This window comes from Astatotilapia calliptera, chromosome 11, assembly GCF_964374335.1.
Source record: "Astatotilapia calliptera chromosome 11, fAstCal68.1, whole genome shotgun sequence".
NCBI lineage: Eukaryota > Metazoa > Chordata > Actinopteri > Cichliformes > Cichlidae > Astatotilapia > Astatotilapia calliptera.
This window is the reverse complement of record NC_137432.1, coordinates 36270354-36297831: the sequence shown is the minus strand read 5'-3', so window position 1 is coordinate 36297831 and position 27478 is coordinate 36270354. Positions and strand designations below refer to the sequence as shown.

The window sequence follows — 27478 nt, the reverse complement described above, 5'->3', positions numbered from 1 at the left end:
TTCAGCCAAATGTTTTAGTACTCTAGCTCACAGAGTTTCCAAGAGAGCTGAGCTCACTACAAGGAATGATCTCACTTTACTGGAGTGTGCTTCTGTGATTTAAAAACTACTGTTTTATTGGGAAATTATAAATGTTACTAATGCTTTTGCAAGTGGCAACCTTTAGATTCAATGACTGCAGTTCCTCTGTGTTCAAAAGCAGGTCAGCCCCCACAGTCTCATCAGTTATTCCTGTTAAACAGCATTAAAACTCTTGTTGACAGAGCGGTACAAGAAGGAGTCAGGGTCTCTGTGGATACTTTGCACCTTAAAATGCAAGGTCCACAACTAGTGGGTGACATCACAGTGGCTCCATTCATCTTATTTTAAATTTTTTTTATTTCTTCTTCTTTTTTTTTTACAATGATAAATAAAAAGTAAGTGTTTAAATCCTCTGGCTGGCCTTTCTGTTCTGAGGTTCTCTCCAGGTAGTCCAGCTTTCTCCCACAGCCCAAAGACATGCCTATTCTGTAAACTGATGATGGTAAAGTGACTGTAGGTGTTAATGGTGTCTGCCTCTGTGCTACTCCTGTAATAGACTTGTGACCTGTCCAGGATGTACCCTGACTCATGCCTGGTTGGAATAAGCTCCATCGCCCTGGCAAAGCTGAATTGGATAGTCACAATATAGTCTGAAGACGTTAAGGAAAACCACAGATGTTACAAACATTTACAAAAATTCGATGTGGCTCAGCATTTAAACAGTGAAGTCAATATGGAGGGTCCTTAAACCTGCATTCTGTCTAATGGCCAGCAGGAGGCAACTCCTCTGGTTAGAAAACCTTTATAAGAAAATAGTCCTGCTGCTCACTTGGGTTATTAGTTCAACCTTAAACATTTCTGTGATGCTTTTATGGTCTCAGTCTCGAGCTGAAGTTGAAATTAAACTGAAAACAATGTAAATGTGCTTTCTGTAAATTATTGTCATTTGCTGATTTACATATACGGTAAAGCCCTCAGAGCTGCTCACTCATTGTTTCCAGAGCTTAGAGCTTCAGTGGACACATTTTTAGGTGCACCTTGTGAGTATTAGCTTGGACTGCCTCGGTGCGGCAGAGATTCATCAAGGTACTGCAAACATTTCTCAGATTTTGATCCATATTGACATGATAACATCAAGAGATTTGTCAGCTCCACAGCAGTGATGTTAATCTCCCATTCCTCTGTGGAGGGATTTGGGTACAGTGAATTCCTTTAGTGTTCACGTAACCAGTTTGAGATGGTTTGAGCTGTGTGTCATGGCAGGTTATCTTGCTGGAAGCAGACATCAGAAGATGGGTGCACAAAACCCACAAAGGGACAGACACAAAAATACACAGTGGGTAATTTGTCTCCATTTATTTCTTAACAGATATGTAATCAGTCTCATCATAGATAACCAGCTGGAGCACACGCTCAGCAGTGACAGCAACACTCACAATGAATACAAACATTTCCACCAATCAAGCTGCTGATTATAAGAAAAAACATTGAAACATGCGTCCTCATATTTTAGACATCATACACACTATGATGTGTTTTCAATTCCCTGAATGGATTATGAATAATCTGACAGGTAACACAATTTAGTTTCACCTTTGACCTTTGTTCAGTAGTGAAGAAGTAACTTAAAAGACTGCTGGTGGTTTCCAGCTCCATCTGTTCACATTTTCAACTGTCGTTTTAATGCATCTTACCACCATGCCGGCTCTACCACTCTTAAATCAGTCAATTCAAAGTTGCAGCATTCAAGCCAGAACCATTTATACTGGTGTCTGAGGTTGCCTCCAACAAATTCCAGCTTGGGGCAAAAGGAGGAGTTCCCCACCGTGACGCCCGAGTCCTGAAGGATGGTGGGGTCAGATGTTCTTGCAGCAGGACTTCTTCTCTGTGTCTTCTGCTTTAGGGCTGTTCAGGGTAACTGCACTCATGGGGCCTCGGACCACTTCCTTACTGCTTACCTTCTTGTGAATCTCTAATGGCATGAAATTGATATATATATGATGGCGCAGAAAGAATGAAAAAGTAGAAAAGTGGTTAACAAAATAAAACACAGTAATACCATGGTTCTGGGCCGCACAAAAGTATAGAAGGCTATGATTAGAAATTTACTAATAACTGGCACGTCCACCATGATTTTCTATGCTATGTAATAAGCAGCGCTCAAACCTTTCAAAAATGTGGCTCCACCACTGTGCTTGACAGTTGGTCGGAGGTGTTTGTGCTCATATATTGAGTTTGATTTGGGTCGTCTGTCCAAAGCACATTGATCCAGAAAATGTGTGGTTTGTCCAGATGCAAGAGAAGAGGCTTTCTTTTGATTACTATTCCAAACAAGACACACTTATTCACTCTTGTTCTAATTGTACTGTCATGAACTTTAACCTTTAACATGCTAACTGAGGCCTGTAGTCTCAGAGGTAGCTTTTGGTCCTTTGTGGTTTCTCTTAGCATTGCATGATCTGATCTTGGGGTGAATTTGATGAGACCTATCCTCCTGGGATATCTGGTAACTGCCTTGAATTATTTCCACTGCACAATGATGGACTTTAAATTGTTTGTAAACGGGTTTATAGCCCTTCTCAGGAGTTGCTTCTCCAAAATGTCTTTCCTCCATGGCAGCTGAATGCTCCAGGCCTGCGAGCCTTTTATACAGGTGCTCACACTCGCCGATGATCAGCTGATAGCTGACAGCTGAAGTGCATTTGAGTAGCAACAACCTCTTAATTCCTATAAAAGCAGTACGGGTTAAGTTTTGTCAGTTCTGCTTATATTTACACTTTTGTCGTATAATGCTATCATTGTTCTTCACTGGCTTTTGTTTACTGTGTCTCTTTTCTTCTAATTGGGATCATTTTCATCCTTTTTTTTATTGTATATTTAATGTATTCTTTTAGATTATTTAATCCCTTACCTTCCTGCTTTTCTTTTTCTTTATTAAATTTTTATTGTTACGTTTGTCTTCTGTAAAACATTTGCCTGTGAAAAGCATGATATAAATAGATATCACTGGATTTCCTGCTGTTTCTGGAACATATTCTATATTGGAAAGAGGAACTGACCACAGGAGTGGAAAAATTGGTAAGAGTAAGGGTAACAGATGCATAATTTATTGTAAATATTCACAAAATGTAGGAAAAGGAAAGGCAAGGAGAAATGGCATTCATTTATATCAGCAATATAAAAACACATGAAGCATGTGTAAACATAAATAAATATATATATTACCTGCTAAGACAGTGGTAAATGCTGCTTCTACATTTGTAGAATCCAAGGCTGAGGTTTCCAGGAAGAAAAGGCCTTTCTTCTCTGTATTAATAATGATACAAACATTCATGATTAAATTCACATCTGTGCTTATTTTATTTTTCACTTTTATCAAATTGTGTCTCTAGTTTTAACATTGGGGTGTTTGAAATGCGCTCTGTAATAACATTGCATACTCTAGCTTGAATCAAATAATAGGAAATTAGAGCCACAAAGAATGATTGAACAGGAATTTGACTTGATTTCATAGACACAGTAATAGTCTCCATAATTATCAGAAATTAAATTCTGCTGCAGTCCTGGATGTGAATAAAGCAAGCACAAAAGTGAAAACATAATCATTTTTCACAAAAGTTGATAACATTTCAAAAACATCAAAGATGTTTTGCTTTGGAAATGAAATGCAGGCGCAACATTTTTGAGTAACATTTCTTAGTCTTTATAATTCTCTGACATACGTCTTGGGGTTTGAAGCTGCATTTGAACATCATTATATGTTGGAAACATAGAATTTCACTCTGTATCAACATGTTCTTCTTTAAAATCTCAATCTCCTCTTCTTGCAAAAATCATATTTTTGCTTTTAGTTGTTGCTAAAAACAGGAAACATGCAGCTGACAGGTTCTGTGAAATCACAGAGATCCTTTCTGTACCTTTTCTCTCAAGTGAAATGCCGTTCTCAGTTTTGTTGGGGCAACACAAAAAATTCCCATTAACGGTAAATAGAACAGAACACATGCACTAATTTCTAGGTTTAGCACTTGTTGACTTTGTACCTGCAAAGTCTTTGGCCTCCTCATTAGGCACTGATCTCTCTGACTCCAGGTCAGTCTTGTTGCCTACCAGCATTACCACAATGTGGGGGTCAGCATGTTCATAAAGCTCCTTTAGCCAGCGCTCCACACTCTCGTAGGTGAGGTGTTTGGTGATGTCATAGACCAGCAGGGCTCCAACAGCACCTCTGTAATACCTGTTAGGATGAGGCAGCCTTTACAGTTGCACACAGAAATCTTTACGCTTGAACTAAGCAGCTAAATGACAGCGATAATTATGAAGTGATTTAAAAAAAAAAAATCAGATTAAAAATCATCAGAGTGACATCGTGTTCATAAGGAGGGAGTAGATGGACATATGTACTCAAGTGCTTATGGTATTAGCTTCAGCTGTCGCCAGTATGGAAGCATAATAGGCAGCTCCTGCCGCCGTCCATTGAAAAAAATTAATTAATGACTTCTGATTGCTCTGAAGTTACGAACCAGTCAATACTTCCCCGACAATCACAATTCTGCTCTCCTCTTCCAGCAGCATAATTAATTCCACTTTAATAGGTTTTAGCTGCTTGTTACAGCACAAATGGGAAATTCCATGGGAGTGAGAATTTGCATACTGGAATAAGTTGGCCAGTAATTACTCAAAAAGCCACGCTGTCAGAAAAGAGCTAATCCAGTGGTGTAGCATATCCTCAGATTTCCCCGTGTCTTAAAAATAAAACGGACATGGTTCTATTGTTTTAAAACCCGTTTCCACACTCTTAATCCTTCTAGTTTAATTAGGGAAGAAAAAAAATACTGAATCAGTTGGAAGAGAGAAGCACTGAGTGTTCAAAGGAACATCACTGTCCTAACAAGTGGATTTTAAATGTGCCAGTTGGAAAGAAAATGGAGACAAGAATGTGCTTGTGGTTTTTCAGGTAATGCGGGAGGTAACCGAGGATCAGCACCTGTCCTCGTGGCTGTTTTGGCTGATAACAGCACCGCCTTAAGATGTCGACATACAGGTTTGCTCAACAACTAAGCAGCAGGAAAACAGGCATGTGGACTGCAAAAGCATTGTGCGTGTCGGTTTGCAGGTGTGCATAAAAGTCACACATTTTTAAGATGCATTCTTAATGAAGAACACATATTAGTGACAAAAGAAGATTGCAATGTGAACCATTATTTTATACCCACCAGTTTAGATTAATAAACTTGATTTAAGACAAGAGTTGCACATACTGATTGTTGATTTTAACAAACACTGATTGCAGCAGAGTTTTCTGCATGTGCTAGCATTCAGATAGAATGGCAACCTGCCCTGACCTATGAAAACTGGAGTCTCTAGTTCCCCCTATCCCATATGGACTGATACAATGACCTAGATAAAATAGGGTCATGCAAGATGACATGACTAGGTTACAGCCTCCTAATGTGGACTTTGTAGGTCTATAAAATGGGACTGTTGTATGACAACACTGATGTTGACAGACACCTTGTGCATAATGGTGAGACTGTGGTGACAGCTGACAAGAAGGCATTATGTGACATCCTGGAAAAAGAATGTAATGATTTTTTTCTGGACTGTAGCGTTATTCATTAGTGAATTTAGCTGTTTCAGCCCAACTACGCTGGCCAAGTGGGAAGCAAACTGTCAATACAGATGATCTGAGGGAGTTGCCTTTGTGTCCTGTTAAGCACAGGATTTTTGTCACGCCTGCTCCTGCACAAGGACACAGTTGGTATGCGTAGTTGAGTAGAAAGAAAGTAGTTCCTACAGGAACCTGATCAAAATGACGTAAAGCAAACATGAAGCCAGGGGGTCGGAGTTGGCCTGGCACAGACTTCAATCCGGCACACTGGATGTTCATAAGTTGTGCAGATTTTCCTACTGATAAAGACTTCCCCTGTAGCCATTTAGGCTATGCCAAAGTAATTAAATATTAGAGAAACAATTAAAGAAAGTGGTTTTCACTATCTACTATAGAAATTTGTGATTTTTTTTACAACTCAACAGTTTAAAAAAGGACATTTTCTGTCAATTAACAAATGACAGAACATAACTTGTTCACAGTGAAGTTTTACTAACACGACATCTGCAGACTGGTTCTTGTTGACGTTGTATTTTGATAAGCAGGAATGAAAGTTCACATCCTGATTTGAACAATAACCCCTATTATGCATGTGCATTTTATAATTACAATATAATTACTGGGTAGTGAGCTACCATAACCTTCTGTAATTATTCTCATTTATTAGTGGGATATTAGTAGTATATACTCACGCAGATGTGATGGCCCGGTATCGCTCCAGCCCAGCAGTGTCCCAGATCTGAGCTTTGATGGTGAAGTTGTTGAGCAGCACTGTCCGTGTGCTGAACTCCACCCCAATGGTTGTGCGGCTGTCATGGTTAAATTCATTTTTGGTGAAGCGGGACAACAAATTGCTCTTTCCTACACCAGACTCTCCTATTAGAACCACTGCAGAGGACAGAGAGAAATTTTAATTAGACATTTCTTTTTTTGTTGAAAGCCTGCACTCAGCCATTGCAAAACTAACAAAGCCAATCCCCCGAGATCCACTTCATCCTTTACAACCATTTTTGTCTTATGCCTAGGTGTGTCTCCTGTAGTTGCTCCATAAATCCACAGTATTTGCTGTCTGACATTGGGCTAATTGCACAATCAGGAAATAACTTCATGGTGAAAGAGTTAATTATTTGAGCTAAAGCACGCAGAGGAAAGAATGCAGATAGAGGGCAAACAGAGTTAAACGCCTCTGCTTAGTTGTAGTTTGTGGGGTTTGAGTATATCTCAGTGTACACTGGACGAGAGGGTGGCTGTACAATCAGCTGCTTATTTGATTTATTAACAGCAGTAAATAAGTGTGACAGTTTATTTTTTCTTTCACAGTTTGGCTTTAGGCAGTGTTTTTATTTCTGAGTGAAGCTGTGCAGCACACAGATCCTAACCTTTTTCTGGGCCGTTCATTGTTCTTGGTGTGACTGATTAATATTTTTAAAATGTATTTTCTTTTAATGCGCTGCAGATTGTGTTTTTTTCTCCTTCATTTATAAATTCTGTGAAACACACGTTTCCCTCCTGGAAAACTGAAAGCCTTTGGGGTCTTTTTCTCTTTTCCACGAACAAGCCGTTGTTTTTGGAAATAAAACCATCTGCAAAGTTATTCCAAATCAGGTGGAACGAGTTCAACTGCTACTTCCTTTTTGCCAGAGCAACCTACCTACTGAGTAAACAGGAGAAGTAACACAGACACCCCCTGTGTACATGTCAGTGACTAATATTTGGGTTTCAGTTGTTAAGTAGCTGACTCAGAGAGAAAAAAGAGGCTTGGCTTAATTGACAAAGATAAAAAAGTATGACCACACAAAGAAAACAGAAAAAATGAGACCAGTGAATAACTGGATAAGATGAAGTTACATGTAACTGCTGTAGATTCAGTGAGCCAAGGTGTTATGACATCTTCAAGGCCATTAATTATGACATACTGTTTTTGATATTTGTTAACCCCATCTTGTTCCTAATCTCAGCTTCAGCTCATTATTAACGAGGAAATACAAGCCTGATGTCTATACTTCCTGCCCGGATGTGGCTCTAAAAAATGTAGTTTTTCTGTATCTTTATCTGTATTTATCTTTATCTAGATTAGTGTAAATAAATACTGAAGAGGCAAACAACTAGCCTGGCAATGTTGTCCCATAAAACTAAACCTACTCAGTGCATCAAATGTCATTTTGTAAAGAGTTTCTAAAGGTGTTTTAAGGGATAAATCAGTGAAATTTTAGATGTGGTAGTGAATAGATTTTTTGGATAGAGTCAGCTGGCAAGCAATTTCTATCCATGCACATTATAAAAAAACATCAATGCAAGAAGTTATTCAGTGGTTTAGTGAAACTTTTAAGTTTGAGGTGAGCTAAAAACCCTACCAATGACAGAGATGGTTTACCTGGGCAACCAGAGCCTGGACCGACCGCTATAGTGACCAGCCGTCCACAACAAAGAAATGCGTGATGTCGGGGTGTACACATGTCCAAGAATAAGAGGATTCTACAAAAGTATTATTTATTTATTACATAAATAACTAGTGAGTCTATGATGTCCCAGTGAATATTAAAGTAAAAGTTACATTTTAATAATGTTTTAAAATTACTGCGCAAATAAGTTCCATGGAGCTCTACACAGACAGCTGCTGAGTGGTAAGTCTGCCTTTGGAAACAGGGATGTGAAGTAAACTGGGACTGTTGTCCCAGGAGGGCCATACCAGTAAGCTTATACAAGTTCAATTTAATAAATTTGGGCAGAATTGAGTTCAGCTTAGTGGTGCAGCCCTCCACAGCAGTCCCAGGCTCTCATATGGCTCCTTGGAAACATTAATTCCCCACCCCCGTTCATCAGTCTAACTATTACAAACGTGAAGAGCTTATTTCTCCCTGCAACTGCATGGAAAATTTAAATCAAGAATTCTCAAATAGCAAAAGATAAATTTTTTTGTGTATCTGTGCAGTTACCGGGAAATCTAAAGTACTTAAAGATTTTTATCACGAGACTAAATTCAGCATTTGCCAGTTTAAACTCACATATGCTGAAAACTGTTATTTTTAGAGACAGACTCTCAGCAGGGTTGAAGATATTTAAAGTAAAGACGTGATCAGTTCTTCACCTTGATAGCAGTAAATTGTTGACTGCATGAACACGCTATTGGAGCTGTAGCAATGTTCCATTACCACGCTAAATGCTGAGAAAACAATCTCACCATAAGATCTAGTTCTTCGTAACTGTTCTTCATCATCAGGGTTGCCCATTAATGCAACGTGTTAATTTTCCACTTCCATCTGCTGAAAAAGCCGGTGTGATTTACAATGTCAGAGCAGTTACTAATTTAACTGTGGAGTGACACTTTTTTTTAACTTATCTTCTTTTCTAAGTCTTGCGAAGGAACTTTGAACCTTGTCTAACATGGCCAACAGCTTTCAAAAATGTGAAAAAGAACTCCAACAAAACCAAACAACAACTGAGCAAAACTCCATCTGCTGTTTTGGATTTATTGAAAGCTGCAGAAAAGCAAATAAATTCTGGGAGATTGTTTTCTCCACACTGCTGTTTCCTTGAATCAACATCAGTCAGGGTTTGAAAATAATTTGTTTTCCTTTTTTTTAAACTCTCTGAGCCACAGGACATAAAAAGTGCTATTTTCCGCACCTTAACACCGGCTGAGTCCCATAAAATCTAAAAAGACAAATAAGTAAGCTGTGCCTATGTTTGACCTGAAGTCTGAGGTCCTGCTGAAGAATATTTTAGGTTATTGTTCACCAAGATAAGTGCGCTGCTTTTGCTCCCCCCTTTTCTCCTTGTCTACTGAGTAACTTCTAATCAAACAATGCCTCATGTTTCCATAGCAACACAGGACAAGCGGCCTTCGAGCATGTGGCCAGTCTGGTTTGATCCTCAGGAGGCCAAAAGCTTAAATTTTCACTTTCTTTGCTTTACTTTGCTGTCATGACCTTCAGGCCTGGAAATGTAGTTGGTGTAATGTACACAGTTCTGCTGCAGGTTGAAACTAAACACCTTAACGGGTGAATGTAGGGTTCACTTACAGCAGTGGGAGGAGCTTGTGGTCTGCTGGTCATCCCCCAGGAAACACTTCATTTGGGGAATTTTGCTGAAGTTTTATACACCAGTTAGGACCTTTTACATGTTTATGGTGGAAAGGCTTCTTTTTGTTTGTTTCTTTCTTTAAGAAAAATAAAAATCAGGCGTGAAGCTCTCTGGCATTCTGTACCATTGTCATGTAATTATTCTCAGCTTTTCTATTTAATATTGTCCCTCCCGAGTTAGCACACATGTGGGTATGATTAACTCTTTGGTCCCTGTGAGAGCTGAGGCTTCTGTCCGATATCAGTTTTATTTTGTTTGAGCAGCAGCCTGTTTCAATATGCACGTAGAGCCAAACCTGCTGTCATTTCTAAACACCTGGACTTTATAGCTCAAATACGATTTTGCAGGATTTGTGTCCATGCTCAAAACTCTCTGCAGTTGCAAATGCTTTGGATGATTTTTATAAATCATTTACATTTCAACTGGCTTTAAATCTAAGGAGGACAGGCAACATTATCTTAAGATTAGTCAGCAACCTAGCAAAAACACTTCTGAACAAAGAGAAAAAACTATTGCATAACTTACTCTACTAACTACATTTTCCACAAAAGGTTCAGTAATAGCGCTTCCACCACCACATTATTTATTATATTTTATTAAGATGCCATGGTACACACCCTACAATGTTTCCTGTAACCCAAATATCATGTATACAGTGCATGTAGTGTTTTTTTCTTGTATATTGTTTTATTTACTTTTGCACCTTTGTAATCATAATTCTTAATTTTACTGGGGGACAAATGTGTGCGTGTCACCTCAACCCTGCCTTCAGATCTACAGTTATACTTAACAATACCAAAACCACATTAAATGTTCATAAGGCATCCTACATGTTCATTTGAAAGAGTCAATATTAGTATGTACATAAGCCTGCTAATTAATTTTAATATCTAATTACCAATTCAATTTTATTTAAATTTATACAGCAAAGCATTTTAGGCAAAATGAAGAGACAGGAACACCAAATTTGGCGCTATATAAATAAAACTGAATTGAATTGAACACTAATACAATACCTCCTTTTCCAAAAATCTGCTCAAACTGATTTCACTGATTAGTTTCTTTGAGCTATCGTTGGATGGATTGAGGCCTGCACACATGCTGAAAAAGGCCTCTAGTTTTGGTTTGGTAGATTTGGTTTCCTGGGAAGTTTGTTAACGTTTATCAGCCAGAGAAACATCCCTTCACTGTCAAGATCAATACTGCAATAACGAGTGTCCATTAGAAGCAAAACTTCCAGGGAAAAATGATTTTTAAAACCTCATTTTGGTGAGAGCTCTTTTCAGAAACACAAAAACTTGGTGGTGATGTGCTGCTCTCGCTCCTCGTGCATGCAGTAATTTGTCCTACAGCAGGATGCATGATGGTTTACAGTGTCTGGATGGTGACCACTGGTTGCACACTACTTATTATGAGGCACAGTTAGATACTTTTAGTGCACTATTTAGGGTATAATGATACACCCACGTTTGCTAACACCTTAGGCCAATTAACCAATTGACTAACATGTCTTTGGACTTTGGCAGAAATCTGGGGAACCTGGAAAAATCTCAATACAGACCAGCAGGTTCACACCCAGATCACTGATGCAGTCAGGCGGCAGCACAAACCACCGTGCTACCCCTTTGTAAGAGTTACTATGAGTCACATTTGCATCTCATTGCCTGTAGGCCTTTTTCACAACAGATTATTTGTCTTGTCAAAGCAGGAAAAGCACAGGTATGGATTTCACTACACCAACAATGACCCCAGCTTCATTAAGTGTTTCAGTAAACTGGTCCAGTGAGCCAGCATTCACAGTGCTGAGGCTCTCCTTAAGCAGAAGACAGGAGTCATTAATGTGATGAATTCACTTGTGGCTGCGTGCTGATAAATTAAAATGTTTGGTGTGAAAACACTGTGGAAGGAGTAGCCAACACACGCCTGCATGCTTTGGTTACAATAAAGCCCCCTTTGTCCTGTGAAGTGTTTAAAGATTAAAGTCTTTATCATACCGACAGAGTTTTTGTGGCAAAGCTGTGTCGTGATTTTTAAGATTCTTTTTCGGTTGTTCTGATTTTATCTGGGAATATGGACACAGAGCGTTAGGACATACACCACAATGCTCTATAATCCACAATAATACCATTTGCTGGGTGAGTCTGTGTGTGATCCCAGTGCCTTTGGAGGCAAATGTAGACCTGAGGTAGGGGGTCGGTGTGTGGACAATGAATAGTTGCTGTAGCATCTTAATAAATAAAAAGCCTGCTATTATGACTTGTCCTGCCTATTATACTGAAGTACAAGGTGAAGTATATTTTGCACTGTAGTGTTCTGCAGTCGCGTCCATCTGGCCACAAAAAGCGTGGGCGTCTGCAGGGCTTCGTGTTCACTAGCTGATTCGGACTCTCACATTCATGGAAGTGGAAACTCACACTAGCATGACAGTACGTTTCAGACTGGGTTTTTTTTTCTTTTTTTGGATATGATGTCACAGAGAGTGGGTTGCTCTTTCTGGCTGTGGATGCAGGAGACCCACTGTGCTGTTCCACCCTCCTCCGAGAGGGGAGACGTTCAGAAAAAAATGTATTAAAGCTAAAACTGAGGGGCTGATCCAAGGCCCAAGCATGACTCATGCAAAGCTACTTTAATTCCAAGAATAAAGATGAGCTCATTAAGAGAAATTCAGCACCTTAAGCAGCAGGATATTAGTTTTTCCATTAATTGGGAGTCTATGAAAGTAGATGGTATCAAAAGTTGGAATAAATGAAGTCAGTGTGTATGGAAATGACTTAAGCAAAAAAAAAGAGAAAAAGTTCTCTGCCCATAGCAACAGCCCCAACTTCCTGAATGTAAATTTTCAATGTAAATTTGAATCCACAGACTGTATATAAAAGATGGCTACAGGCATGGTGAGGTCACCCACTGGTTTTCCATTCTGCTTTTCCAAGCTTCTACATTAGCGCTTTGGTCTGGCTGTTAGTTGTCTTCATTATTATTAATATTATTATTATAGCCCCGGTTGTGTCCACTTGGTTGAAACGTGCTGGTCCTTAAATGCTACCATGTGGAAAAGCACGATAGAGCAAATACTTCCTCTGTTGTGCAGACTGAATTCTAAATAAAATTATTAAAATGTGCTATCAAAGCTAAAGCGGGTGATTTTTTTAATAACAGAAAATAATTTGTTTACAGTGAAGATTTACTAACGTGACATCTGCAGACTGGCTCTTGTTGACACTCTAGTTTGACAAGCAGGAATGAAAGTTCACATCCTGATTTAAACAATGGCCCCTATTATGCATGTCCGCCCACAGAAACAATATGCTGAAATGATGATATCACTACAGTACTGCTCGGCTTTGTTGTATTTCACCTGGAGCAAATATTTCAAACAGCTGACTGAGCTGCATCCAGAGACCTACTGTACGTGCACACTGTCGTGCATCACTGTGTACCGTTTATTACTGATCTGTGGCATTCTGTTGACACACAATCATGCATACTCCTCTGCTCTTGTTCCTGGAAACTGCCAAGTTAATCATAAACAAGGAAGTATAATTAGAGTCCAACTGGACATTACTGTGTGATACCTTTCTGACACTTTGGGAATATGCCTGGTGATTGACTAAAGCGTGCAGAAGGATATTTACTCACCCTTAAAGACAAAGTTGTAAGCCTCATCTGACCCCATGTTTTGTCCATTCAGTGTTGCCTCCTCCCAGTTTACAGCAGTCTGATCACAGGATGTAAGATGACACTGAGCAGAGACCAAAATCAGCTTGACTTCAGGGAAGAAACTGGCAGCAAAAAAGGTTTTAACACGAGTGGCAGTCAACAGCTTTCCTGACCTTCACATCCTTCCCCTCCCGTGTGAGTTAAGAGAAGGCTGACTTGTTTAAACAGGACATGTGGAGCGTATCCAGGTCGTTCTCCTGCAGCAGGCGGGGCCTGAGTCAGGAAAAGGCAGAGCAGCAGTGGAGGTGTGTCCAAATAATGGAGTCACTGCAGGGCAGGTTGGACAGGTGGGGCCAGTGGCAGGTACACCAGAGGCGGACTCTCAAATGCCTCCTGGTGGAGGAGACGGCTCCAGGAAGCGAAACTGCCCTGAAACAGAGCTCACATGCTCCTTCAAAAAACCTTACCCTGCATCACCACACCTGTCACTGTACATCCTGTCCGGTCAAGCTCCTGGACAATAACAGACCAAAGTGCAGACAACAAACAGACTTTCTTTAAGTTAAAAACGAGTTTCTAAGATCAGTGTAAAAGGTTGGGCTCAGTTTTAGCTTTCAGTTTTCATCACAAATGTGTTTCTGAGAGGACAAATCAACGCACAGCTGCTTGTAGATAATGAGAAGTAATTAGTATTGAACACAACATCATCAACTCATTACTAAAAGAAATGTAATAGCCCAATATCACTCAGTATTTTCCTTAAATGGTACTTAATAGAAAAACAAAATACCGTACTTAAAGAAATGATGATACTCAGCCTGCGTATGCAGTAAAACGTCTTCCTCATTAAAGAGTTTTGTCTCCTTCGAGCAGCAAATAAATCAGTCGTCTGTTGAGAGTGATAACAGTAAATGGGAGGACGATGTGACTGCTGAGAGCACAGATATGATACCAGTGTATACAATTAAAATATTAAAATAATTGTAGGTCGCTAGAAAATAGTCACACGCAGTAAAAGAAACAAATGAAATCCCGATGTGTAAAAACCTGTTTAAAATGTATATTTAAAGAAAACAGATGGAGCCAAACAAAATAAGAGTATTAAACACATTCAAATTAAAGGGTTCAATAAGAAGTTAAAGTTGCTGAATGAACAGCTGTTTCTATGCGCTTCCATGAAAATACGCTGCCTGTGGCCTCACAGCACCGTGACCCTGAACTGCGTAAAACGATAGAGAGATACTGACAGCAGCCTGAGTAACGTGTCAGTGCTGCTGAGATTATTGGCACTTTATGGTACTTTAGTGTTTTCCTGAGTCACTTTACTTAAAGGTTTAATGTCTTACTTTTGTACTTCTGTAATTATCTCACTGCTTTTGTTTATTTCTGTTTGCGTGGTGTTTTGGACTCTGTGTTCTGAAAGCAAGCACTTCTTTGTGCATCAGCAAGCTTTATTAAAATGTTCTGTTCTTCTGCATTTGGTTCTTTTTAAAATATCTGATGATTCAGACGAACTGGAACGCCTTAAAAATGAAAATATAAGTTGAACAAATGTCATTCTTTCAGCAACATTTCAGTGTGATTTGTCATGTTTCGGTATCTGTGCATAAAGAACAAAAGCAGCCATTTACCCAGCGACTGACTGCTGGAACAATAAAGTAGTGAAACTTATGCTTTCTGGATTCCTGTCGTAGATGCAAGCTTGCTACGTTACCCTTCCTGCCCCACGTTTCCATCATGTTTTCTTCTGTGGTGCCAGGAAATGAAGCAAGGCAGGGCGAGCCCCCGGCTCGTCAACGCTGCCTCTAAGAATTAGACATTAAAACTAATTCCAGGGATTCTGGGTCAAAATTTTAAAATGCATGTTCAGTTTTTTTCTTTTGGCATGTTATTTCCAGGTCGTGACAACATTTTTATTTTCTAAAGCCCTCTGTACATCACACTGTTAGTTTTAATATACATCTACACCTCCATCATTCCTCTCGGTCACGTCAGCGTAGAGAACAAAGATTGTGCAAATTTGAATGTACATTTCTTTTATTTAACACCTCTGAAATAATACAATCATTCTTAACTGCAGCTCAAGAAAGTTCAAAGTTTCCACACATATTTCTCTTTTCATGAGATTTGAGCTCCTGACAAGTTTCAAAATGCTCAAATTTCTGTGTAGCCTTGATCAGCATGCCTGAGCGAAAGCTGCAAATGAACAACTCGACTGTGGGAACGTTTGATAATGGAATCATTTCAGCAGACAAATTTAGCCAAATTTTGAAGGGAACGTATTCACAAGCGAGCGGAAAGAGTTACGCACCATACAAGCTGGTAATTTTTTAGTACAAACACACATAGATACATATATACACGCGCACACACACAAAAGCTTGCCCGTTCATTGACATATATGCATTATGCATTTAGTGAACAAGCAGAGTGGCACAGTAGTCCATGAATGGATCACATGGATCACATGACATAAGCATCCAGAAGAGCGTGAGTCACATCTCGACTACGACGCTGCCACTTGAGTTAAAGGTTCCTCCAGATACTGGACCAGAGCTTCTGCCTACAATCACAACACACACAGCACAGTTATGTTTGGAATAAATACATATCTTTTCAGCATAACAAAGTATTATTATAAATAATCAATATAAATTCTACTTGCATAACAACCTTCTGATGTGAACAGGACAACCTGTATTTCGTTGTGACATGATATTTGACTCAATACATTAAATTTTAATTTTGATCAACATAAATGTTAAATGATGAGCGGGTGACATGTTTTATGATGCTTATAAATGTTAATCATTATCATTGAGAATGTGATTGAGACTAAATTTTAAATGTCTCTTGTGACATGTCATGAACTTGCAAGAAAATTTTGCTTTCTTGGAAGAAGAAAATTTAGTGATGTAGTATTTATTAATTAATTAATTTTTATAAATCAGCTTGGTTGAATCTATCCACAATGGAAAACAAATGGAACAGAAAGCCTTGCCTTGTTCAGACATCTGTTATCTGTTACCCGGACGTCCTGAATACAATACGAGATTAGTCAGCCTCCGGAGGCTGTGTCAGCAGATTAGCTGACTGGGAAAAGTGGCTAAAGTTCTGACTAAGAAAAATTGGAAGCACATTCAAAAAGATGGACATAGTCTTAAAAAAACAAAAACAAAGCTCAGTCATACTGAACTCATTATAAGAGGCACTAGTTCACTGTTACCTCTGAGTCAGACTTTTGTTAAACTAAAAGCATGTTTTGCCAAATTACATCAAACTGCTGAACTTCCTTCATTAGCAGAAATCCTCTGCCTCCGTAAAAGAACTCTGAAGTAAAGCGGAGGTAAAATTAAAAACACAAAAAGCTAAAAATAAATAAAAATCCTTGTTGTTTCATGTATTTATGTGCAAACAAATAATGAGCCACACTTTACCCTCAGCTGTTTCTATATTAAATCCATTCTCAGCTGGTCTGGAGGCTCAAAATAAGAGTTATTATTCATTATTTTGTCTTTGCATGCGAGAGCTTCTATATGATTTAAAGAGACATAAAAGTACTGCGATCATTCATGTTCAGTCACAGGTACTGACAATAGCAGAAGAGTAATAAGCAGCTACTGAAAGAAGCTGCTTATTACTATTACAATGTTTACGCTGATTTAAGAAGATTTCTTTTAAACTTTACAGTAAACTGAATTTAAACCTGCCAGTCGGAAAAAATAAAAGTATTTAGTGACATCTCACAGGCTTTAGAAAAGCATGACAGGCAATAATTGCCAGTTACAGAATCAGTATATTAAACTGTTGATTCAATGCGTCAAAGACACCGGCCGGCTGCCAAATTCAATATGCTACAGATGTTAAGGTTTCTATTTTTTCTGTCCATTTAGATTTGACTAGAACACTTAGTCTGCGCGTAAAGTCCACTTAAAATAGTAAAACAACATGCTGGGAAATCAGTTATTGTCTCAGATGCTTAATAATATAATTAACGACTTATGGATTTAATAAATATTAATATTAATTAATTACATTTCTGATTTTTTTTAACTTAAAAAAAAACAACTCACAAATTGGCAACAAAGAGAACTTTTACTTTATATGAGTAAATTTCCAGTATTTTCAAACCTGGCCCTAAATCATTAATAGAAACAGTAACAGTTGTTGATGATCCACATTCAGGATATGAAACATTATCTCATGAAAAGGCGGAGTTTAACCTCTAACCTTGGCTTTAAGCATCCCGAAGCCCACCGTTTCTTTGGCGTACATGCACAGCAGCAGGTTGGCGACACGAGTAATGGCCACTCTTCCCTCCTGAGAACGACAATGTTAAAGGGAAGAAGACCACAGTATCTCAGTTTATTACTTAATGATCGCTCCACTTTTTCTCACATCACACAAATCTTTCACATATACCTGAAAAAAAAGTAATAAAAGATGATGGAACAGCATGTCTCACCATACAATCCATGAGAATGAATTTGAGTTTGTCTTCGTTAAAGGCTTGATGGCCGTTCTTGTCATAAGCTGCCCAGATGTTGCTGGCGATAGCAGCTGTCACTCGAGCGTCGGTGTCCCCGTACCCAGAGTACGCCAGCAGTGAGCCTTCATTATTCAGTAAGCTGATGAGAAACCACATAACCAGCAGATTAATATTAAATTAATATAATAACTTTCAGAGCACAAAGTTACCAACTAAACAGAATATATACTCTAAGGTGTATACTACACGAAAATGTATTTTATTTGTATAGGATTTCTTACTACACCATTTTACTAGGCAAGTCTGTTTAAGTAGTTTAGGACTACTTTGAAAGTTAGGACAAAAACACCATATGTACAGTGGTCCCAGTGGTAACGGAGCAGATCCCAGGAACAACAACGGAGATCTCTGTCCAGAGGAGCACAGTCCTCGGGGCAGCAAAGATACTGTGCAGGACCCTAAAAGCTCCCAGGCCTCCCAGGGTAGAGGTCTGGGAGCTTGAAGGACCCCTGCAGTGGCAAGAGTTTTTTTTTAAAATTATTATTATCCCCATTAAAAGCGTATATAAATGGTGTCATATACCAACTAATGACAGAAATAGTGATGACTACTTGATTCTATAGGTGTGATTTCTTTTTCGTTTTCAAAGAGGAATTTTGGTGACACCTACTCAGGTAAACACAACTGATCAACATATAGTCTCCGTCTGTATTATCTTACACAAAAAAATCGTTTTAGTACATATCTGATGCCCTTTTTCCTCTTAGTGGAAAATATCATTACATAAACGGTTATTTTAGTTTGTAACTGTGTATTATTTTGATATAAAATTAGGACAACATTGTCAAATTTACAAAACTAAGTAGGTAAACAAACAACTGTTTATTTTATGCTTAAGGAAATTAAACCCCTGTGGGGAAAAATGCCTGACATGAACCCTTATCAGTTATTTGGGACATTATACTGAGACGGAGATGATGATCCGATACACTGACTATATAATAAAGTACCCTGAAGTTTGCGTTGAGCACTTTCAAACAGACTGTGCTGGTCGTGAAACATTAGAAGCTCCTTTATGCAGGATGCACACTGTTTCATATAATTACGTTTTAGTCGCCCCGCAGGGGTTATATTCAGTTTTATCGAATATTCAGAAGACTTATCATGTGTATTGCCTTTAAATTTATATGTAATCGTCAAAAAATGCACCGCTGAAACTCCAGCAGCAGTTAGCATGTGGCTAGCTTGCGGCTAGCTCGCCGTACTCACAGAGTGCTCTGGACTCCGTTTGTGTTCGCCTGGCTGAGAACCTGCGTCAGCGCCTTCGGCCGTAACATGGCTGTGCACCCTCTGATATAAGAGATCGAATATAATAACACTTATTGAATTTACGGGACGCGACGAAGAGCTTTAAAGTGCCCAAACTGCTCAGAAACACACAACCAAGTCAGCTGATTCGGTTTTCATTTCCGGGTCCGATCGCAATGCATCACGGGAAATGTAGGTATTTCAAAACCTTATTTCACCCCTAAATTCTTTTATAAATACCACACACAGACCACAACGCATGCGTCAGGGTCAGTGAAGGTTAAAAAAAGACCAGGGAAAAAGGGAGTGAGTGGATGGACGTCGTGAGGGAGCAAAATCACTAAGAAAATTATTTTTTCATTTTTTTAATACAATTTTTTAAAACACCTTTTAAACAAAATATCAAATATTCTGATAAATATAAATATCATAAAATCAGATTTTAGATCAGATGCAAATTTGTGAAAAAACACATGGAAAATTGTGTTGTTTTTTTTTATTTGATGAGCTTTGCAATCTGTCCAAGGGTATCCTGTCATTCGCCCCATGAACCGTCCCCCCGACACTAGACTGAATACCTCAATTCAATTTTCAAAGAAAACAAAATTAGAAGACCATCAATAGTCCTGTCCAGTAATATCCTTTATGCTGTCTTTGACCCTCATAAATGTGTATGTGTTTACGGCGTTTTAACCGTTTTCACCGTTTTTTCAGTGTCCTGTTACACACTTGTAAAATATGCATTTTTTTTTTACCATGCTTGCTATCCCATGTTTACCAACATTACAATATTAAAGAGACCCTTAATTTGCCTATTTATTACTCACTTTGACATGTAGAGCCTTGATTCTAACAATTTCATGTCTAACACTGATAAGATTACAAAGATCGTGGTATATACATAACATTTTTCTTTTCCTGATTTAAATAATAATACACATTAGAGGTCCAGCTGGTACCTGCTCCTTGAATCTGTATGACTTGGCTTGCATCCACCAATAGTCTTGGGTTGGTCAACATCAACAGTGCTCTCAGAATCAGTGTCTGCTAAAAGTTTGGATTTCTGCATCTTCATAGAAAATTACAAACACTGGGATCAATCTGAATGTCATTAGTAACACACTATTTCTCTTCTTAGAGGACAGGAACCGGTGAGGTATTCTTGGGTGTTCCTGTCATAGTAGTGACCTTCTACACCTGATCTGAAGAACAAAGAAAGCCTGCCCATGTTCTGCTACTACACATTTTACCTAATCAAATTGTTCTTGGGTTCATTTTCCTATCAACAGAACAAAGAAAGGAAGACTAAACTGAAAGAATAACCAGTCGAGTCCAGTCAGGACAACTTTCCTGCAACATCAACTCTAAATCAAGGCCAACCTAACGAGTCTGCCAGACTACAGCAACATTTACCATAAGGTCTTCATTTTATTGGCACAAGTTCTCTCTGAAACCTGTAAGAGCTGACATTTATTGTATTTTTCTTCTCTGCCCAAATAGCTACGACATCATTTTCACCCTGATCTTCAACATTCTTGTTTTTTTTCCTGTTAGAATTTTGTTTTTGTTATGGGCAGTTTCCTCTGTATATTCTCACAGGAGATACTGATTTTAGTCATTCAATCGTACTGAATAAACATGTCTTTAAAACAACATGCTTTGAACTGCCAGATATCTATTTAAAGATCATTCAAGCAGCTGAGACCATATAGAGGGACTCACTTACAGTGCAAAAGGTCAGTAAATAGTTCTATATTTTCAAAGCGTGGGTGATGATTATCAACAGATCTGCTCAGTAAGCTCGGTCAACAGCGCTACACCCAGTCAGTGATAAGTTTAGTCATCAGCCACCTCCCTCTCTGAACAACAGACTTGGTATCGCTTTTGATTAAACTTTGCAAACACTACCTTCACTGGAGTTACTCAAATCCTCGATCTGCACTAAAATGCCCTGTAATCTTATCAGTTTTAACCCTGTTTTTATGAAGAGAACAATCTGTTCAGATGACTGCTTGGATTTTAGGGAACACCTTCTCAAACATCACAATCTGAACAAACATTTAAAGACCTATCGAGATCAGTCAATCTGTGGCATACACCTAGAATTTTTCTGATAACTGAACCATATAAGTCTCAGGTTTTTGCTGCTCTGGATGTTGGCTGTGAAATTTCCCTGGCTACAAGGTACAGTTGAAACCTGTAACATAACTGAAATCTTTCAGTTATCTTGCACAATTCATTTGGTTGCATAGGTATTTTTTATTTAAAAAATGGGATGTTAACATAAAAAATGCATAACTTATTCTTGTATTTTCTGCAATTTTCCAGTTGGCTCACATTTCTTCAAGATGAGTGCTGGTGACAAGCGTCTTCTTTTTCATTGTGTTCTTCTGTCTGCCATGTAGGTATCATATGTATCATAAAAACAGGAATACATTATTTTTTAACTTGCATTGGCTTTATTGTAACTTCAACAAATCTTCAAAATCTTCAGGGTTTCATGCCATGGCAACAATCCTTTCTTCAATGATAATAAAAACCTCATACTTCCGGCGTCCTACAATATTCCGTGGATGGCTGGCATTGAGGATTTCCGCCCCCTGTCTCTTATCACCATCCCCGGCAGTCACAGCAGCATGGCTCGGCATGGAGGCCCTGAGTCAGAATACCAGGTCCTGTCTCTGAGTGACCAGCTCAGAGCTGGGATTCGTTTCCTGGATCTCAAAGTGTTGGAACTGGAAGGCACCCTCTACGTCATGCATGGGGTGATATATGAGCGCAGCACATTCAGAGATGTTCTGGACACTGTTAAAGCTTTTTTGTCTGAGTTTAACAGTGAGGCTGTGCTCATTAGAGTGGTGCCAGCGATTTTGAACAAGAATAAGGTAAATGAAATGGTGCAGAATCTGATTAGCAATGACCAGCACGTGTGGGTGACCTCTGGCATGCCGAATATAGGCCAGGTGAGGGGGAAATTGGTCTTTTTGCAGAAAAGCACCTTCACACTAGGAATTCCCCTCACAGAGACGGATGAGAATAGCAGCAACAAGGTTAGCAGAGTTAAAGAAGAGGACAACAAACTAATCAAACAGCTGGCCCAAGCCACTGAGGCTTGTGGGGGTGATAACGTTGTTTTGACTTACACAAGTGGCACTGGCTTTGGGACTTTCCTAGGAATGTTTCTGACCCCAAAAAGAGTGGCAGAAAAGGTGAACCCATGGCTCAATCAGTACCTCAGGCAGTTTTATCCCAATCATCCCAGACCATGCTTTGGGATTATTGCCATGGACTTCCCTGGCTTTGACCTCATTCAAACTGTTATCAATTTGAACTGGTGGTAGAGGTTAAGTAGCTTTAACTCCTAATCAAAAGATCGAGAGCTAAAATGACATGCATTACTATGAAATTGTTCCTATGACATTTCTGTCATTCTTCACTGTAAGGCAGTGTTTCCTGAACAGCACAACAACCTCTGATGTTAACTTTGATGAAAGTGAAATCAATAAATCAATCAATCTTATTTTGTTGCCTGTTTTTCAGTGAAGCCTGTTTCAGGCTGTTTCATCTCAGTGACAGTTGAATATGGTTTAATCTGATTTTTATAGTAGGTAAAAGCAACACTATAAGTGTAAAGAAAAGTGCATAGTTCAAAAATCAGTAAAGGTATCTGCAAACTATTGTATATACAAAGATCAAAAGTGCAAAAATACATACACACACACACACACACACACACACACACACACACACACACACACACACACACACACACACACACACACACACACACACACATACACACACATATATATATATATATATATAAGCCCCACACACCTACTGTTTAAATCTTTACACCAGCTCAAAGTGCAAATTTGTAGATTTTCTGCCTGAATAAACTGAGGGGCTGCACAAAGGTTCATAAGATAAATGAACTTACTTTGCAGAGTCCCCAAACTAAAAAGAAGTTGGAAGTGAGCTTAATCGCTCTTCTTTAAAAGCATAGGAGAACGAGGTGTAGAATAAAGTACTGTTTGTTGTTCATTTAGTGCTCCCTCTGCAGATTATGGTTGGGCTTCTCAGTATTGGACTTGGAGTTATCCACTCATGTGCCGAATCAGGGTTTTTGTGGCAAATTGGTTGCACAGGCTTCACATTTTGGTCAGGATCATTAGTAAGCAAGCTAACACTTAATTGGGGATATTATTAAAAAGAATTTCAGAAGCACTTTTACCATAAACATACAGTCCTTTAACAATGACACACAAAAATACAAACTTTTGATACAGTAGGGAATTTTTGGGGTTCAGCATCGTACTCTACCTCTGTAAGTACCTCCTAATGACCCTCTTGGGTCAGCTTAAGCAGCTTAAGCAGACGTAAATGACATATTTTACTTTTAATTTAGTGTTTGAGTGAAAGAAAGGAACAAGATGAGGAAAAGGAAAAGCTTGAATTAAAGTTGCAAATTATTTTGATAATTGGAAATTAAACAAAAATATTACTAAAGTGTTCAGTGTGAGTTTTTCAATCAACTGTACAACATATATCCATTACATAAATTAGTTTCATAATCTTTTTCTTTTTTTTTTTTGAACATTTTAATTGTAATTTTTACTTTGGGGGGGGGGGGGGGGGGGGGGGGGGCGGGGGAGTTCTTCATGAAACTTCATGCAAAGTTATCTTCATATACGAAAGGGAAACTAATGTAGTCTTTTATTTTATTATAGACGTTCACAAAAATAACAAAACCTTATAAACATCGTCTAGGAAACGGAAACAGTTACATTTATCACAGCTAATAAAACCAAAGAAAAATTCTACCTAAATGCTCAAATCTGCTTTAAATTTCTCAGAGATATTTTATTTAGGTTCTGATCAGCAACTGAGCAGAGTTCACTCCACTCCTGCCTGAGTGCAGGTCACGCTGTCCTTCATATCAGTGTGAAATAAAAGAACAAGAGAAGGTCGTTTTATACACATGCATAGAACAGATTGAGTGTCTGATTCAGATCTGGTGACGGGTGTTACCGTAAGCTCTTAATTTTTGGAAATCAAAGCTCTCCAGCAGAGAAGAAACGAGGTAGAAAGTAGACACTGTCATTGCTGTGTCCCTGACATGGTCCTAGTTTTACCCAGGTTACCACAACCCAGCTGAGATTCTGTAGCATAACCTGAAGCGAGATCTTCAATCGAGACAGAATGAAAATACTGATGAGGTGAACCATCTTTTTTTATAAAACAATGGCCCAACATGTATTTTCATTGTGCAACTCTCATAATTAACAGGAAATATCTGGCAGAGGATGTTGCTGCATAAATTCAAAGTATCAGCCTGAAAAGTTCAACAATAACAGAGTGTTGTGAGTTTAATCAGACTGAGTTCAAACACATTTAAGAATAATCAATATCAATCAATCAATCAATGTATTCAACTTTTTTTGAGTTGAATAAAACTGTAATATTTCTTTCCACCAGAGAGCGCTGCTGTTTTTCTTTTCAGCATCCTAAATTTAATGGGGCACTAAAATATTTTTAAAGTTATTATGTGACATTTAATACGGAGATTATAGTTTTCAAATACTGATAGTTGTCAAAAGGAATCTTGCACTTTAGCCTCTAAGCTGTCATCTAATCTCACACCAAATATGCCCATTTTATAATTAAAAGTATTGTAAAACAAATAAAAACTAGTAAAAAATAAAGACTAAATGCATTATGCCATGATATTTATTATGTTTATTTTTCTTTGTGTTTAGCTGAATGTTCAGTTGAACTTGATAAAGTTTTTGTATGACTCCCACAGAGGAGGAAACTTCAGGTAACAGGTTTGGCCTGTTAAGCTCCTTCCTCACTGTGTTTCTGTTTTGTTTCTACTTTAACAGCTAAGTGTTCATATTTACTTTGGGTTACAATGCAAATCAATTAAATAGCAGGCAATCTAAATTACACACATCCCTTCTTGTTGTTCTTTATATCTAAAGGAGTCTGCACTTTGACCAATAACTGAAAATCTTAATTCTAATTTAGTAGATTTTTGTTTGTAAAGTGACGCAGCGAATCAAAATCTACACTTTATTGCCAAAAGTTGTCATGTCTGCTGTGGCAGAGGCATGGAGAGCAGATTGCAGCATGCACTGAAGATGGACTGGAACTGAGAGTGAGCCTTTATTACGGCGGAGCAGAATACAAACAAAAGCAAAAGGGGACAGAGACCAAACAAGCCAAACCTAAACTGGGAGAAACCTGAAAAAACAACAACAAAGAAAATAAAAACCTGAGACATGGGACATGCAGTTGGTAATAAGCAGATGGATCAGCGATAAACAGACGAAGACACGGGGCTTAAATACACAGAGGGATGACGAGGGAATGAGACACAGGAGGAGAGCACAGACATAATGAGACAAAGGGGAAGCAAACCTCAAAACACTGAACACAGGACACAAGATGATCAGAGTAAAACAGGAAAGGACAGAAAGTTAAAGTTTGTGCTGTGCTGACTTTCAAATTCAAATGATTATCACTGTCTTTCAGTTTCAGTCTCCAGGATCTCTATGCAAGATGTCTGCGCCCAAAGCTGCTGGGATCACTATGTTTACTTTTACCTCCAACTCCCAAAGTCCCTGCCGTCCTCTGTTCCAGATCCTCAAGAGCCCATGTTACAGGCCATTGTTCTCCGCTGTGTCCAAGCACCTGAGGGGGCCCAGAGAGCTTCTGAGACAGTGTCGGAGGTGAGAAAACCTCAAACAGTCAAATTATTGTGTAAAATTTTTTACTTTTAAAACTTTGAGTGATTTAATGTTACGCTTTTTTGTTTTACTTTTGGTCTCTAATAGATATCACTTATATGGTCATTTCATACATACTGGCTGTAAGCACAGAAACTGCAGTCACCTGCAGGTCTTTATTCTAGCTTAAAGGGAGCTAAAATGGTTTGTTTTATACAGCAGATTAACCAAAGGACTGAATAAAGGCCAATAAGATAAACATTTTTTAGCCTGAACCATGACTCCTGCAACGCTACCCTAGTGGTGTCCCAACAAAGATGGAAGTAATAGGTCCACCTTAACAAACAGCATGGAAACATAAGAAAATAACATGCCATAAGAAGTATGCTTATGTTTGCTGTTCATTCTGTATGTTTACTAATAGTAGTGCTCATTGTACTATTATGCCATGTATGACTGTTCAATGACAATAAACAGTTATCTTACTTCCTGTTTCACAGGTTCTGCAGGTTAGGATTGGGCTGCTCAGTATTGGACTCGGCGTTATCTTTTCATGTACTAGTCTAAACTATCTTGGTTTCTCTAGCTTCCCATATTGGTCAGGAGCAATGGTAAGAAAGCTAATGTTTAATTAGTGTTTTATTTATTTCAGAAACTTTGTGTGACCATCAAACCAAACAGCATTTCCTTCCCAGACCCCTACAGCGTTTTGGGGCTGTTTTGTTAAATCACATCTGACTCCTCCTCTCATGCAGGAACATAGTACTGACAACATAAAGTGAGGACCATAAGAATGTGGACAGGCACAAAATCAGTAATGTTGCCTCTGTAATCAGTGAAGTGTAGACATTCAATTTTAACTCAAGGGCTGTAAAAATGTATTGTAATAACTTTTTAGAATTTACAGCCAGTTGTACAAATCACTCTCCATGTCTAGGTTCAGTTTGCAGTTTCAGATGTCATTAAAATCATTTAGATGTCGCTTTATCAAACAAAGGTCAACCTACCTGGCCAGTGTTTTCTTTCACATGCGAATCAGAGTCAATCACCTTTAACTGAGCTAAATCTTTTAGTTCTCAGGCAACATTAGAGACAAGTGGATAATGAGAACATGGAAGATAATGCATTTACATAGTGTTATCAACTAGTTAAAATTCATATCATTTTACTATACACACACTTAATCACACACAATTAGGGCAGCAGTTGAGGTTCACCATCTGCCTCCATCGGTACCTCCTGGGGGCCATGTTGGTGCGCAAGTTGCTGTTTACTCAGTGAAAAATAAAGGAATTACTTGTATAGAGTATTTAAACGGAAGTATGTAACTTGATTAAATATTGATTTTTGTGTGTGTGTGTTTCTAGTTCATTGTGCTTGGCATCAAAGCCCTCTTGTTTGATAAGCACCCAACTGGGGTGAGTAATTCAGCTTTATTATATATACATATACTGAGCAAGCATAACATTTGTGTTTACAAAAGGTGACAGAAAGGTGTAAGAATGCACAGTGCATCACTGTTTGTTGCATATGGAGCTGCATGGCTGCACAGGTGGTCTGGTATGATGAATCTTTTTTCTT

General features: G+C 38.6%; 3 protein-coding genes across 4 annotated transcripts; 1 reads left to right on the top strand and 2 right to left on the bottom strand.

The window, feature by feature from the left end:
* Nucleotides 1-1362: 1362 nt before the first annotated feature.
* rab25b (RAB25, member RAS oncogene family b) lies at nucleotides 1363-13668 on the bottom strand. 2 transcript variants are annotated; one of them, XM_026183869.2, is made up of 6 exons: nucleotides 13543-13668; nucleotides 13349-13451; nucleotides 6322-6517; nucleotides 4062-4255; nucleotides 3247-3327; nucleotides 1363-1993 (listed from the first exon to the last, which is right to left on the bottom strand). In XM_026183869.2, the coding sequence occupies exons 2-6, from the start codon at nucleotides 13383-13385 to the stop codon at nucleotides 1878-1880; spliced, it is 624 nt and encodes a 207-aa protein (XP_026039654.1). In that variant the 5' UTR covers nucleotides 13386-13451; nucleotides 13543-13668; the 3' UTR covers nucleotides 1363-1877. The 2 variants fall into 2 exon arrangements, with proteins under 2 accessions (XP_026039654.1, XP_080164653.1); XM_080308527.1 differs by having other exon boundaries at nucleotides 13349-13655.
* Nucleotides 13669-15388: 1720 nt separating this feature from the next.
* lamtor2 (late endosomal/lysosomal adaptor, MAPK and MTOR activator 2) lies at nucleotides 15389-19375 on the bottom strand. Its single transcript, XM_026185869.2, has 4 exons — nucleotides 19128-19375; nucleotides 17835-17997; nucleotides 17600-17689; nucleotides 15389-15932 (listed from the first exon to the last, which is right to left on the bottom strand). The coding sequence occupies exons 1-4, from the start codon at nucleotides 19193-19195 to the stop codon at nucleotides 15876-15878; spliced, it is 378 nt and encodes a 125-aa protein (XP_026041654.1). The 5' UTR covers nucleotides 19196-19375; the 3' UTR covers nucleotides 15389-15875.
* A 1841-nt stretch (nucleotides 19376-21216) lies between these two features.
* On the top strand, nucleotides 21217-22686 carry LOC113032798 (1-phosphatidylinositol phosphodiesterase-like). Its single transcript, XM_026185922.2, has 3 exons — nucleotides 21217-21350; nucleotides 21495-21567; nucleotides 21661-22686. The coding sequence occupies exons 1-3, from the start codon at nucleotides 21320-21322 to the stop codon at nucleotides 22505-22507; spliced, it is 951 nt and encodes a 316-aa protein (XP_026041707.1). The 5' UTR covers nucleotides 21217-21319; the 3' UTR covers nucleotides 22508-22686.
* Nucleotides 22687-27478: the final 4792 nt, after the last annotated feature.